The 13848-nt window shown below is 34.7% G+C and overlaps 1 protein-coding gene across 3 annotated transcripts in view; it reads right to left on the bottom strand.

Annotated features, from left to right (window-relative positions):
* Positions 1 to 13848, bottom strand: part of LOC138176052 (origin recognition complex subunit 5) — a 100163-nt gene that overhangs the window by 66124 nt on the left and 20191 nt on the right. For all 3 annotated transcript variants that reach the window (XM_069106795.1, XM_069106796.1, XM_069106797.1), the window contains exons 7-10: positions 7488 to 7536; positions 7286 to 7376; positions 4054 to 4106; positions 377 to 489 (exon numbers count right to left, since the gene is read on the bottom strand). In XM_069106795.1, the coding sequence (XP_068962896.1) occupies positions 377 to 489; positions 4054 to 4106; positions 7286 to 7376; positions 7488 to 7536 (306 nt within the window). The remainder of the gene's footprint in view (positions 1 to 376; positions 490 to 4053; positions 4107 to 7285; positions 7377 to 7487; positions 7537 to 13848) is intronic.

The following is a 13848-nucleotide window of genomic DNA, read 5'->3' on the forward strand; positions in this document are numbered from 1 at the left end:
TATATTATAAGGAAGAATTTTACTGAGGCAAAAAAGCCAAGACAATAGTTACTTCATTTGAGAAGCTTCTGATGTACTACACTTCAATCAAGATTTCATTTACAAAAACATCTAATACATTACTTGCTTACTTACCTCCCAGATCTTAATTGGTTTCTGTATAATGCATCAAATTCCAGATTGCAACCTCAATGCAAAAATGTTGATATGAGAGGACCAAAATATATATAACATCTATTATTCTATCTTCATTCAACTCTACTTCTCTTAAGAATTTACAGTTTTTGCAAAAGTATTTAATTCCATTAACACACTTGTAATCTTAAGAAAAAAAAAAAACAGCCCAAAGAAAAGTACAGAAACATGTAGAAATTACCTTTAGGAAAAATCTTTTATCTGTCCTTGTTGGATTGTATGAAGCCAAGTATGCAGCAATTAGAATAAATTTGGAGTAATATGGAAGTTCTACATGAGCATGTGCGGAAAGACCTATGGAAAATATTTTTATAAAGCTTATTAATAATAAAACAGGTCATTGATAAACATTGACAGAGCACTTTGCCTTTTTCTTACCACAACCCCATGTGTTTGGTACTACAAGTGTCAGATTCACTGACTCAGAGATGAAGGTCCTTGGAAGTCAATTTACCCAACTTACATATGAGCAAGAACCTTACTAAAGACTGGTAATCCAACTCTTGTTTGAGCTGTATCCAGCAATAGAGAATCTATTACCTCTCTAAAGAGCCCAAACCAGTTTAGGATAAATTGGGAATTCTTTCCTTATGTTGAACCTCTCTGCATCCATAGGTTTTAGCGCTATTATCTAAGACCCAGTAAAATATGTCTACTCTCTCTTCACTGTTACAACTCTTCACATAGCTGAAAATGGCCATCATTCCCCCTCTAAGCCTTTTCTTCTCTATGTTAAAGAACCCCAATTTCTTCATTGAAATGCATGGATAGGGGCGGCCAGGTAGCACAGCGAGAAAGAGCACTGGCTCCAGTGTTGAGAAGACCTGGAGATCGAATCCCAGGCTCAGACACTTAGCACCCACCCAGAAACACCTGGCCGTGTAACCTTGAGCAAGTTACTTAACCCCAATTGCTTAGGGGCGGCCAGGTGGCTCAGCGAGTAAGAGCACCGGCTCTAGTGTCGGGATGACCTGGATCAAATCCGGGCTTAGATACTCAGCACTACACCCAGAAATAACTGGCTGTGTAACCTTGAGCAAGTTACTTAACCCCAATTGCTTAGGGGCGGCCAGGTGGCTCAGCGAGTAAGAGCACCGGCTCTAGTGTCGGGATGACCCGGATCAAATCCAGGCTTAGATACTCAGCACTACACCCAGAAATAACTGGCCGTGTAACCTTGAGCAAGTTACTTAACCCCGATTGCTAAAAAAAAAAAAAAAATGCATGGATGGCATGGTTTAAAGACCTCTTTTATTATCTTCGTCAATTCAACTTAATATTATGGCTTGAGTATGTCTTTCAAAACTCACATTCTTGGAAGGTAGCATTGATTTCCATAAACAACTTTGTAGCTAATAAGGAGTTTTAAATGAAATTAGAATTCCACAGGGGAGGGGAGGAGATGGAACCAAGGCAGTGTGGTAGATAAAGAGCTGGCCCTCAAACTTACAAAGAGCTGAGTTTAAGTTTAGCCTCCTACAACACATGGACCATGTGACCTTGGGCACCTGAAACTCTCAGTGCTGTAGACAAATTTCTAAGGACTACAAACAGCAAAGGAGGTAACAATAGGCAATGGTAGAGGGAGTTTGGTCATCTAAAACTTCCGTAGGCCAGTGATATCTTCTAGGTTCGAGGTTTTTTCTTTTGGCAAGGTAATGTTTTACTTGGGAAGATAACAATGTAAGAAAAAAACAATGTAAAAAAGTCTTCTCATTTAAAAATATTACTCCTCTGGGATGGCTAGGTGGTGCAGTGAATAGAGCACTGGCCCTGCAGTCAGTCAGGAGGACCTGAGTTCAAATGTGACCTCTGACACTTAACACTTACTAGCCATGTGACCTCAAGTCACTTTACCCTAATTACCTTGCCTTCCCCCGCTCCAAAAAAAAAAAAGCAAACAAAAAATTATTCCTCTTTAAATCATTAAGATCTTAAGTTTCATTTTAAAAAAATATGAAAATGAAAAAGAGTGTCAAGTTAGGTTAGGACCCCAATTATTATCACAAAACTGTGGATTTGGGGAAGATGGAGGTTATGATTTTTTTTTTGCACCACAGTACTGTAACTCAGTAAATTTCTGAATAAAATTGAATAAAAATTGACAAAATTTTCATTTTTTACAAATACTCATGAAATGTGTTCTGTTTAGACTATGACTTGACTGTGAAAATGATAATGTAGAAAACAATATTTTTCCACTCATATTGAATTCTTGATCACTTGATTTTAAAATATCTAATTCTTAAAAGAAATTTGATTTTTTTAAAAAAGAAAGTATTATTTTAAATGCATCATTGCCTATTTTCACTAGGGACAACTATTTGCTTTCTTTAGGGTAGCTAGATGAAGTGAGGTAAACTGGAATATTTACAAGTTGTATTCTTAACCATCACCATAGAAAAATATCTCTGCTCTGACACTTATTTTTACAAATATATTTTCATTTAGTCAACAAGCATTTATTACCTACTTTTCTTCAAGTTAAATATGAATGTCAATCATTCAACCAGTATTTATTAAGCATCAATTACATACACTTAATAGAAAGGCAAAAACAATTCCTGCTCCCTAGGAGCTCACAGTCTAATGGGGGAAACAACACAGAAACAACTATGTAATACAAAATATATACAAAAAGGTACTAGCATTAATGGGGATTGACACAGGGGTTTTCCTCTCATAGATGGCTATTTCCAAACGGTCTGGATTGCCATTAGCATTTTTAATGAGAAAGAAGTGAAAAAAATGTTTAAAATATAAAATAAATTGTAAAATACTATCAGGTATAATAAAATAAGACTTTAGGTAATACTGACCTTTCACTTTTTAGTGTCAATGGAAACTAGCAGAAATGGCCTCAGGCTACACACAACACCTAAACAGTGTATTCAACTTATAATTTAATTTATAATTAAAGATAGCAAATCCAGAACAGTGTATTTCCTACTGAAATGCTAACTTTAGCCTTATCTGGTAAAGCTTCTGACATGTAAAAATGGCACTGTGAAAGTGACAATGTATTTATTTGTTCGTTAAATCATAACCATTGTGTTTTGACAACAATTAATTTTAGTTTAAATAAAACAACATAACTTCCAAAAATTGCCCCATCTAGACTACTAAGACTTATCTTTTTAAGTTGCATAAAGAATCATTTTCTAAAATAATCAACATCAAATTTTAGTCAATTTTGTTGACTAGGAGTATGGTATAATAGCAGGGTTGTCAGGAAAATATCAAGTTAAGTATGACTGTTCAGACTCATTTCAATAATGGCTTTCATGAACATCTCTTTATGTAAAATGTGAACTCTGACATGAGTTTTCTTCATGAATATTCATCTACTAAGAAGATGAAGTTAAAATCTAGCAAAGTTAGGCACTGGTAGAAGTGCTACATTGAGCTATATCTCTATCAAAAAAAAAAGATTGATTATGACTCTATATTTTTATTGTCAAAAGAAGAGAAAAGTAAGCCACCTCCCACCCCACTTCCAACACTACATGGCAAGGATAGGAAAACTAGAAATTTTCTGACATTTCAACCCCACCGAGAGCTATTCAACACTCAGCAAAGTGTTTGGCACAAAGTAAGTGATTAATAAATGCTTACTGCCTTTCTGCTCTCCACAGCTTTCCCCTGGGGATAACCAACACATACTTCAGTATGCGTCAGTGAAAAATGCAAGCATCATAACAGCCAGGCCCCAAAAGCCTGGCAGTTAGCAGCAAAGTCACTAAATAAAAACGAGGGAAAATAGAATTTCATAGCCAGAATGTTTTCTCAAATGATTCACTGCAGTAACTCAACAGCAGGAAATAGCCATTAACTATTCTACTATAATGTTTTTGATACCTTTTAATTGTCCCATTTCTGTGTCATCTTGCTGCAATTTTTCCCATTGTGAACTAAAAGTTCAAGAAAAGAATATAATAAATTAGCGCAATCTACTTGAAAAGATATCCTTAGGAAAATGGTACATTTCTAGAATATTACAGAAATACACAATTCTATGAAGAAGGTATTTTAAAATATATTACATAACCAGTTTTATAAGCCTCGCATTAAAAAATGACCTTGGTACTTTATAGCCACACTGCTTTTGACTCCAAATTTATATTAATTCAACTTAACAGACTATTAAACTACTACTCCTATATTCAAGGAACTGTGCTGGGTACTAGGGAAGTTATCTAGCTTCCTCACCACTATTTACAAAAAATAAAACCAAACCTTCACCTCAAAAGACAAAAGATTTAACACCGCTAGGTATATTCAAAAGAATGCCCTGCAGGCTTCTCAAATAATTTTTTTAAAAGGAGTATAAACTATTATTGGTGTTATTGTTATTATGAACGTCTATTATTGCATTTCTATAGCAAAGTGTTTCACAAATATCACTAACATTTGATCTTCACAATAACTTGATATGTCATCCTTATCTCCATCTGACTTGACTTTCTCAGCATCCCATAGTAAGCAAGTATCTGAGAGGAATTCTAATGTAGGTCTTCTTGATTCCAAACTGAGCTATCCACCACACCAGACATATCAACCTTGTAGCTCAACTATGACCCAAACCAGATTAAAATACAATTGGGAAATATGTAACAAAATTAATAAAAATGTACTGAAATACACAGGATATAAATTTGTGATTGCTAGGTTACTATATGGCCCACAGGATTCGTTTACACCTGTGTGTAACAACACTGCACTCAATAATGCTGCCTCTATTGAGTCATCTGCAGATACAGTGAACTCTTCACATCTAGAGTAGGAGGGAAGCAACATGAGAGAGTGCAAAGAGCATTGAATTAGGAGTCAGGGGTCCTTGGTGCCAAACCCTGGCTCTGCCATTTATTTCCCAGGTAACCATAGGCAAGCAAATTAACCTTTCTAGACCTCAGCTTCCTCAACAGTGGGAAAAAAGGGGGCTGAGCTAGATGGTCCCTAAGGTCTCTTGCAGTTCCAGATGAATGATCCTCTAACACTATTTTTCCTGATAATGTAAATTGTTAGGGGTGGATGGTATCAAATGTAAGCAGTGAAAGTAGGTACTTTTGTTTTGTCTCTGGTGCGAAGAAGGATTTTCTCCCTTTTTGGAGGGAGGATAATTAATTTCTTCTTCCAAGTTTTATTCCCCACCTTTGGGTTTGAGCGATCAGTTAGGTGGCACAATGGATAGAGTTGTGCCTGGTGTCAGGGAGACTCATCTTCCTGAGTTCAAATCTGATACTAGCTGTGTGATCCCGGGCAAGTCACTTAACCTCATCTGCCTCAGTTTCCTCATCTGTAAAATGATCTGGAGAAGAAAATGGCAAACCACTTTGCCAAGAAAACCTCAAATAAGGTCATGAAGAATTAGACATGATTGAAAACAACTGAATAGCAGCAATCAGTTTGAATGATATGTTTGTAGAGAATTGTCTATTCTATATTAATTTCTTTTGCATTTATTATTTCTACTTTATTCACTTATCTACATTTTCTCTTTTCTTTTTTTGATTAATTTTGCTACTGGTTTTTAAACTTTATTGGTTTTCAAAAAGACAGCTTCTAGCTTTATTTATTAATTCATTTGTTTGTAAATCTTTATTAATTTTTGTTCTTAGCTTTATAATCTCTTTTAAAACTACAGCTTTGATAGTTTCCTACTGTCTTTATGTGGGAACCTAATTCATTTATTTTCTCCTTTTCTTTCTTATTAATACAGGCAACTCAGCCATATAAATTTGTTTCTAAAAACTGCCGTAACTGTATCTCATAGATATTGATATTATTTCTGTCATTAGCTTTTAAATATTCTAGCTTTATCTTCCACTTTAATTCAGTCTTTAATATTCTATTTTCCAGTTTCCTTGTCATTTATATTTTTCTCATATTATTTAATTATAATTTGACTACTGTCTGAAAGCAAGCACATCTAAATTTCTACTTTTTTGAAATCATGTTGTGCTCATCTATGCCTTATTTTATTAATTTTTGTCAACATTCTGGGTACTTGATTTAGTTTTCTCTATATAGTTGCTGTTTCCAGTTTAATACTAGCTTAGATATGACTTCCTTACTCATTTAATTTTCCCTGATAATGCATTTTTTAAGTTCTCCCATTATTATTGTTATATTTTGTCTCCTGAATTCAAATTTTACCTCCAGCTTATAAGCTACTTACAACCAATGTAGTCATGAGCCACTCACTTTAACTCAGCTTCAATATCCTCATCTGAACAAGGGAATAATAAGACCTGTCTTATTCATGTCACAGAGTTGGTATGATGATCAAAAAAGAAGCCTGGGGCCTTGGGTGGGAATAGGAAAATGGATGCTCACTTTGATTCAAGATAAATACCACTGTAATAAGAGAAGGAACCATCTCTGAGGTGGCTCTAGATATATTCAACCCAGTACAGCACAGCAGAAGGCTAGAAGTAAGGCAGCCTACTGACAACCCAAAAGGTAAGGAAAGAAAATTGATGAATGACCCCATTTGGGTTAAAGAGAGATAAAGGGTACTGGGTGTGTAGGTGGTGGAGGTACCCTTTAGACTGCAGGACTTGATAATAGTTCAGCATGGCTCTATAAGCCACAGTTGTAGTAAACTACTCTTTTCCAGGGGAAGTAGTAATAAACATGAAAAACGTAAGTAGAAAATAAGATGTTTTAGGAAAAAGATAAATGAGATAAAGTGATAACGAACATGACTAAAAAAACGTGGTACTATTAGTAATGATTCTCACTAAGTTCATATACCAGTATGAATCAGGATTTACGTCAGCTGACACACTGTCAGCTTTTTTGGACAGTATGAGAAGCAAAGCCACTTTAAAAATATCTTCTAATTCCTCTGAATATAACATTCCTGTCTAATAATTTTGCAATAACTTACTTTACAATAAAATGTTCATCTGCTAGTCAAAAAAAAAGTAATAAACATAAAATGATTTTTATTTCTTTCCAGCAGCCTATAAATATTAGCTTTCTCCTAACATGAAAGTGAAGAATAAGAACCCCATTTTAGCATAATAAATATCTAGATAATCCATACTGAATAATCCCCAGAACTTTGACAAAAAGAGAACCTTACCTTGATATCTCCCTGAGATAAACAGTATGCATAGCCTTCTTCAAATGAGGTTCAATATTTCTCCACAATTTACGGGTATCACGTTCATTAGCTACATCGAGGAAAAACACACACACACAACAAAAACCCAAACTTTAGTAATATAAATCCTAGAAAACAGCTATGCAAAAGTATGATTAACATACAAATAAAAGACATTTACCTTCTCCTTTTACCACAGGTTCGCAATATTTAGAAAAGTTCAGAGCTGCCTATATTAAAAAAAAAAAGAAAAAGTTATTTCCAAATAGTTACCATTATACTGTGACAAATTTATTTTTTAAGGTTAAGTTATTTACTACTTTATTATAAAAAGCTAAGGCAAAGAAATTTCATCAACTATAACTATATATAACTATAATTTTATTAACTATAACATTAACCATAATATATATTGCTCAATGAAATTTTTAATGAGTCAAATCCTGCTAGAAAATCATTTCTTGGCTGTACAATAAATACTTTCAGAGAAAACAAGTACTTATAGAAAACAGAATTATCTAGCACTCTGAAACAGTGATTTACAAAACAAGTTCTTCATAATCCTAAATACTGAACAACTTTACAAAGTCAATTCTAGGACTATAATCCAAAAAATTTATCAAATTAGTTGTGGTTAATTAATGGCTAATTAAAACATATTCCTTTAGTCAGATATATCAAGTATGTATCATAATGCTTATTTGCTTCTAAGAATTTCACCTTAAAATAATATGGCCTTTACATATCAATCAACCAGTAAGCCTTTATAAAGTGCTTACTACATATGTCATGTGCTAGGGATATATGGACAAAGTATGTGGAAATTCAACATGTTAACTAAATGTATGAATAAATGAATAAGATGAACTAGCACTAAAAATAAATATAATGAAATATATATTGATTCCATTTTCTCCATTGTACCGCAATAAAACATCCAGACTAAATTTTTTAAAGTAACGGTTTAGGCTGGAAAATGTTTCAACATCTAATTTTAATTTTCCCTTCAGAGGATTTTCCTAGAGCAACTCTGTCTAGCCTTTATTATCTTTGGGTCTAAGAAATGGACTCCTTAACAAACAACTCCCTGAATGTGAGTAGCAACTGGTAAATTTTCTTTTTTTTTCCTTTTTTTAATGATTAATTTATTTTTAGTTTTCAACACTTCCATAAGATTTTGAGTTTTAAATTTTCTCTCACGCTTTCTCCTCCCCCTTCCCCAAAATGGTGTGCCATCTGATATAGGCTCTACTTACACATTCATATTAAACATATTTTCACATTAGTCATGATGTAAATAAGAATTAGAACCAATGGGAGGAATCATGAGAAAGAAGAAACAAAACAAGAGAAAAGTAGAGCAAATAGTATGCTTCCATCTGCATTCAGATGCCTAAATTCTTTCTCTGGGTGTGGATAGCATTTTCTATCCTGAGTCTTTTGGAGCTCTCTTAGATCCCTGCATTGAGAAGAGCTAAGTCAGTCATCTCACAATATGGCTGTTACTGTATATCATGTTCTCCTAGTTCTGCTCATTTCACTCAGTATCGGTTCATATAAGTCTTTCCAGGGTTTTCTGAAGTTTACCTACTCATCATTCCTTATAGCATAATAGTATTCTATTACATTCATATACCACAACTTGTTCAGCCATTCCCCAGTTGATGGACATCCCATCAATTTCCAATTCTTTGCCACCACAAAAAGAACTTCTATAAATATTTTTGTACACCTGGGACCTTTTCCTGTCTTTATGATTTCTTGGGATACAAGACCTAAAAGTGGTATTGCTAGGTCAAAGAGTATGCACAGTTGTATAGCCCTTTGGGCATAGTTCCAAATTGCTCTCCAGAATGGCTGGATCACTTCACAACTCCAACAATGCATTAGTGTTCAAATTTTCCCATATCTTCTCCAACATTTATTTCTCTGTTTTATCACATTAGCCAATCTGATGTATAGGATATCAGAGTTGTTTTGATTTGCATTTCTCTAACCAATAGTGATTTAGAGTATCTTTTCATATGACTATAGAAAGCTTTAATTTCTTTCTCTGAAAACTGCCTGTTAACTGGTGAATTAAAAAAAGTTTCCTGGGGGCGGCCAGGTGGCACAGTGAGTAAGAGCGCCAGTCCCGGCGTCAAGAGACCCGGGACTGGTTCTGGCCTCAGATACTTGGCACCCACACAAAATAATTGGCCGTGTAACCTTGAGCAAGTTACTTAACCCCAACTGCTTAAAAAAAAAGTTTCCTTAACTGAAAGATCAGAAATGCGGCCTATAATTCACATATACCACTAATTATCTAGTCCTATATATTTTGCTTCATTTAGCAGGTTCCCCACCCCTGAATAGTGTTAATGTGTTCAAGGGTCTAAACACATTTTTTCAAATTTTAAGTAAAACAAGGAAGTTTTTGTCTCAACAATGAATTGACTTTGTAAGAACTCTGTTCAATTACCAAATATCATAAATAACCAAGACCAACAACTATCCTTTCATATGGCCTATGCTTCTATGATTTCTGTACTCCTCCTGTTCTGGCCGTAACTCTGGTACCTCATTTTTTTTTATCAGCATAGTATAGTAGAAAGAGCACTGGCTTTAATGTCAGACAACTGGAGTTAAAATGCTGGCCCCGATATCTGCCTGTGAAACTTTAGGCAAGTCACTTAGATTCTTATACATTCCTATAATCTATTATCATATACTCAACTCCTTCAAACGTTTCCTAGTCCATCTCTGAACTTTCTACTCCAACTTCACTTGCTTCTACTACCTAATCTCAACTCCACAGTCAGCCACTTAAATGTTTGACTAGCCAGTTCCCTAAATTACCCTAATGTAAACCCTTATCCCTAAGCAATCTTCATTATCCATAAACGCTGTTCCCACTCCCAGGCTGCTAACTAAGTATTCCTAGAGAAAGTCATGAAATCAAGATGTTCAGAAACACTACGGAAAGCACCACAGAAAGCTTCTACCTGGACAACCTTCTCCAGCTTTGGGGATCGGGGAGCTGACAGACTCTACAAAGGGTTTCCTAAGGCCAAGGGAATACAGTTTTGGGATAAGAAAATCAAATACAAGTTTTTTCAATTCACAGGTTGAGCCTGTTAAGAAACTGCTAACGCTGCTTTTGTTTCTGCTAGGGAAAGCAAAGGTGAAGTCATATTTATTATACTTTTGGAAGGGAAAATCTGGCTTTTAAGACTTATCTTAATAGGGAGGCGAGGTGGCGCAGTGAATAGAATACTGGCTCTGGGGTTAGAAGGACCTGAGTTCAAATATGGCCTCAGACACTTAAACACAAAAACTAGCCATGTGACCTTGGGCAAGTCACTTAACCCCAATTGCTCTCCAAAAAGCAAAAAAACAAAAAACAAAAAAAAGAAAGAAAGAAAAAAAGACTTAATTATCAGTCCAGGTGAGAAAAATAAAATGTTTACAGACTTAAAAAGTTATAAATTATTGGTCATTATTATTGTGAACCAAAAGCTAAAAAAAATTATGGAAAAACTTAGCTACTTTATATTAAAGTGAAACACTAGCTCTAGTAACGTATCTCCATATCGTGAGTTTAAGGGGATTGTCACCTTAACCATCTATAAAAAAGCTATAAAGATATAATATAACGTTCCTACTCCTATCCCTCTCCAAAGCCTGATTGGCCTCTTGATCTAAAAAGACAAAAAAAAGCCATCTTAAAGGCTATACACTTCACTTAGCAAGAAAGGTATGGAACTATACTCAGGACCCTCACACAGACAGTAATATTGAAAGCTGCAGACTTTAAGAAGAAGACAAATGGATGGTGATAGTGACAACTATTGTTGGAGGTCCTACCTGAAGAGACATGATTTGTCAAGGTTTCTTCTGGCCTGTAAGTCTTAATATATTTAGCAGTCAGTAAACATTTTTTAAGCTACTGCTACGTGATAGGCATTGTGCTAAGCACCAAGGTACAAAAAGAATCAAGACCGTCCCTGCCCTCAAGGAGCTGACAATCTGATGGAGGAGGAGACAACCAGCCAAGTACTGCTGACTCTTTCAGTACCAGCTCTTGCCATTAACTGCCTGCATGGCTTGGTGGCAAGGCCATTCACTCCTCTTGGGCTCATTATCCCTGGTGACAGTGGTTAAGGGATTATGTAGAATGTATTTTTTCTAGTAGGTCAAATTCTTCCTCTGGTTATTGAGTCATCACCAGAAATGCAAAATTTATGAGCAGTCTTGTCTCTTCCTAAAGCTAGAAATAGTTTCTATTTCTAGGGAAACACTACAGTGTAACTACTATTTGTGAAACCCTGCTGTTTGCATTGTGATGCTGGATATGACCAGCACCCCAGAAGCACATAACTTCCTGCCTTATAGATGCTACAGGTTCCTGTAGATTCAGAAGACAATTTTTGGTTCCTGGACACAAAGCACCATAAAGTAGTAATACTTTGTTGATGCAGTGATTACCTTTGTGCTTTCCTCCATTAGGGCTCCACAGCACAGACCCATGTGTCAACTTTCCAGAAGGCCTGATTTTGTCTATAATTACATATAGATGGATCTCTCTCTCTCTCTCTCTCTCAATAATTATAAATTTCCATATTATATAAAGATTTATGTATGTATAACGATGCAACTAATTCTTCAAGTGTCTTACTAACCCAAATACTGAATATACAAATAACTAAAAAAAAGTCATCATAAGGGACTCAATAAAAATAATACAAGGATTGCTATCCCTTATCAAATACTCGGAGGAAGTGCACTCCTCATCTTTTCACCTATGGGTTGGTCTACACTCCCCAAAACCTACTAAACCACCCACTCTGGGGGAAAAAAAAGCACTTGGATGCAGGTCTATATTCATGTGTATTTTTATTAACTTATCCAAAAACTATCCATTAGAAATTTTATAAAGCTAATAAAATAATTCTGACCAAAAAAATCTTTCCCTTTTATCAAAAGTATGCATTTGAAGATGGGAAAAAAAAGGACAAAGATCTTTTCTCTCCTCTGGTCTGTGAAGATGATTCAAAATGGCAACTATCTTATTACACCACTTTGTTTTTTAAAAATATCTTTTTAATTTACTAATGGAACTTAGTTCCATTATATTACTGGTATCAGTGACATGAAAGTTTACTTTGAAGTTATATACCCAAAATGTTATGATCTGACTTAAGTGAAACTTCCTTTCTCCAGAAATAAAATACTTTATTAGGTAATTTATTTAATTGCTTTTCTGTTTCCCTTACCTAGTCTCCCTCAGTTATTTTGAGGAGAAAAATCAAGGAACACCTCAGTCTCCCTACCATGAAATCTTTTTAGGAGGAGGACAGAGATGTTAGACCTTCATATGACACTAATTCCATGGAGAGATGACCTCAATTGAGCTGAATGTAGAGCAAGTGGCCTTTTTGCTTACTTTAACTCATTTATGGCTCATTAAATTTCCTTTTCTGAGATTGGGTTATTTAAATTATCTTTCTTGGAAATTCTTCAATCTCAGGACTTTATATTATTTGTTAAGTAATTATCCATTTCATTTCTCAGCTTTACTGACATACAACTGGACAAAAGTTTCAAATGATTTTCCTTATTTCAACTGTTGTTAATCTTCCTTTTAAAATTTTGATACTGGTTTTCCTCTTTTTTTTTTTAAATTAAGTCAAAATGGCTACCAATACATTATTAGCTTTTTACCAAAACCTGCTTCTATTTTTATTTAAATTCAGTATTTTTATACTTTCAAATTTTATTACTATTTGACTTGCAGCATTTCCAGTTTGGGTTTTAATTGGGTTCTAAATATTTAATATACAAATTTCCAAAAAATTTAGGAAGGATATAAATTTTTTTCTTTAAAAAGTATTTTAAAATAGAAGTAGACATTTATACAAGGAATATATGCAATGACTAAAGAAAATTTGAATTCAGAGCTTCTGATTTAAGTATGTTTCCTTTCATTTAGATAAAAAGTTAGCAAATACAAAAGAAACCCAAAATAAACCAAGAGGAAAACCTAAACTTTTGGCTACTAAATTATATCTATCCTCTTACTATTTTCTATTACTTTTTTTTTTTGCCTTTTGGAGGGCAATTGGGGTTAAGTAACTTGCCCAAGGTTACATGGCTAGTTTTTTTGTGTGGGTGTTAAGTGTCTGAGGCTGGAACCGAACTCGGGTCCTCCTGACTCTGGGGCCGGTGCTTTACTCACTGCACCACCTAGCCACCCTATTTTCTATTACTCTTACAGGCATATAGGTGGTGATTAAGTTTAAAAAAAAAAAAAGCTCATTCTTGGAATGACCTTTGGAAAGTTGAGTACAGAAAGTGGAAAGTTCAATGATCATGTTAAAATATTTACTAAACCATAGATTCAGGTCACACAGATACACTTTCTATTTTTATGACATCTCTTACATCCATTCCCTTAACACTATTCACACAGCAACCAGCTTTGCTCAAGCCCTCATAAACTCTGACCTGGACTGTTGCAATGGCCTCCGAACTGGTCTCCCTATTAAGTCTCTTCCTGTTTC

The sequence above is a fragment of the Petaurus breviceps genome, unplaced genomic scaffold, assembly GCF_028583685.1.
Source record: "Petaurus breviceps papuanus isolate PSGF00001 unplaced genomic scaffold, PetGlider_PUasm1.0 80, whole genome shotgun sequence".
Classification (NCBI taxonomy): domain Eukaryota; kingdom Metazoa; phylum Chordata; class Mammalia; order Diprotodontia; family Petauridae; genus Petaurus; species Petaurus breviceps.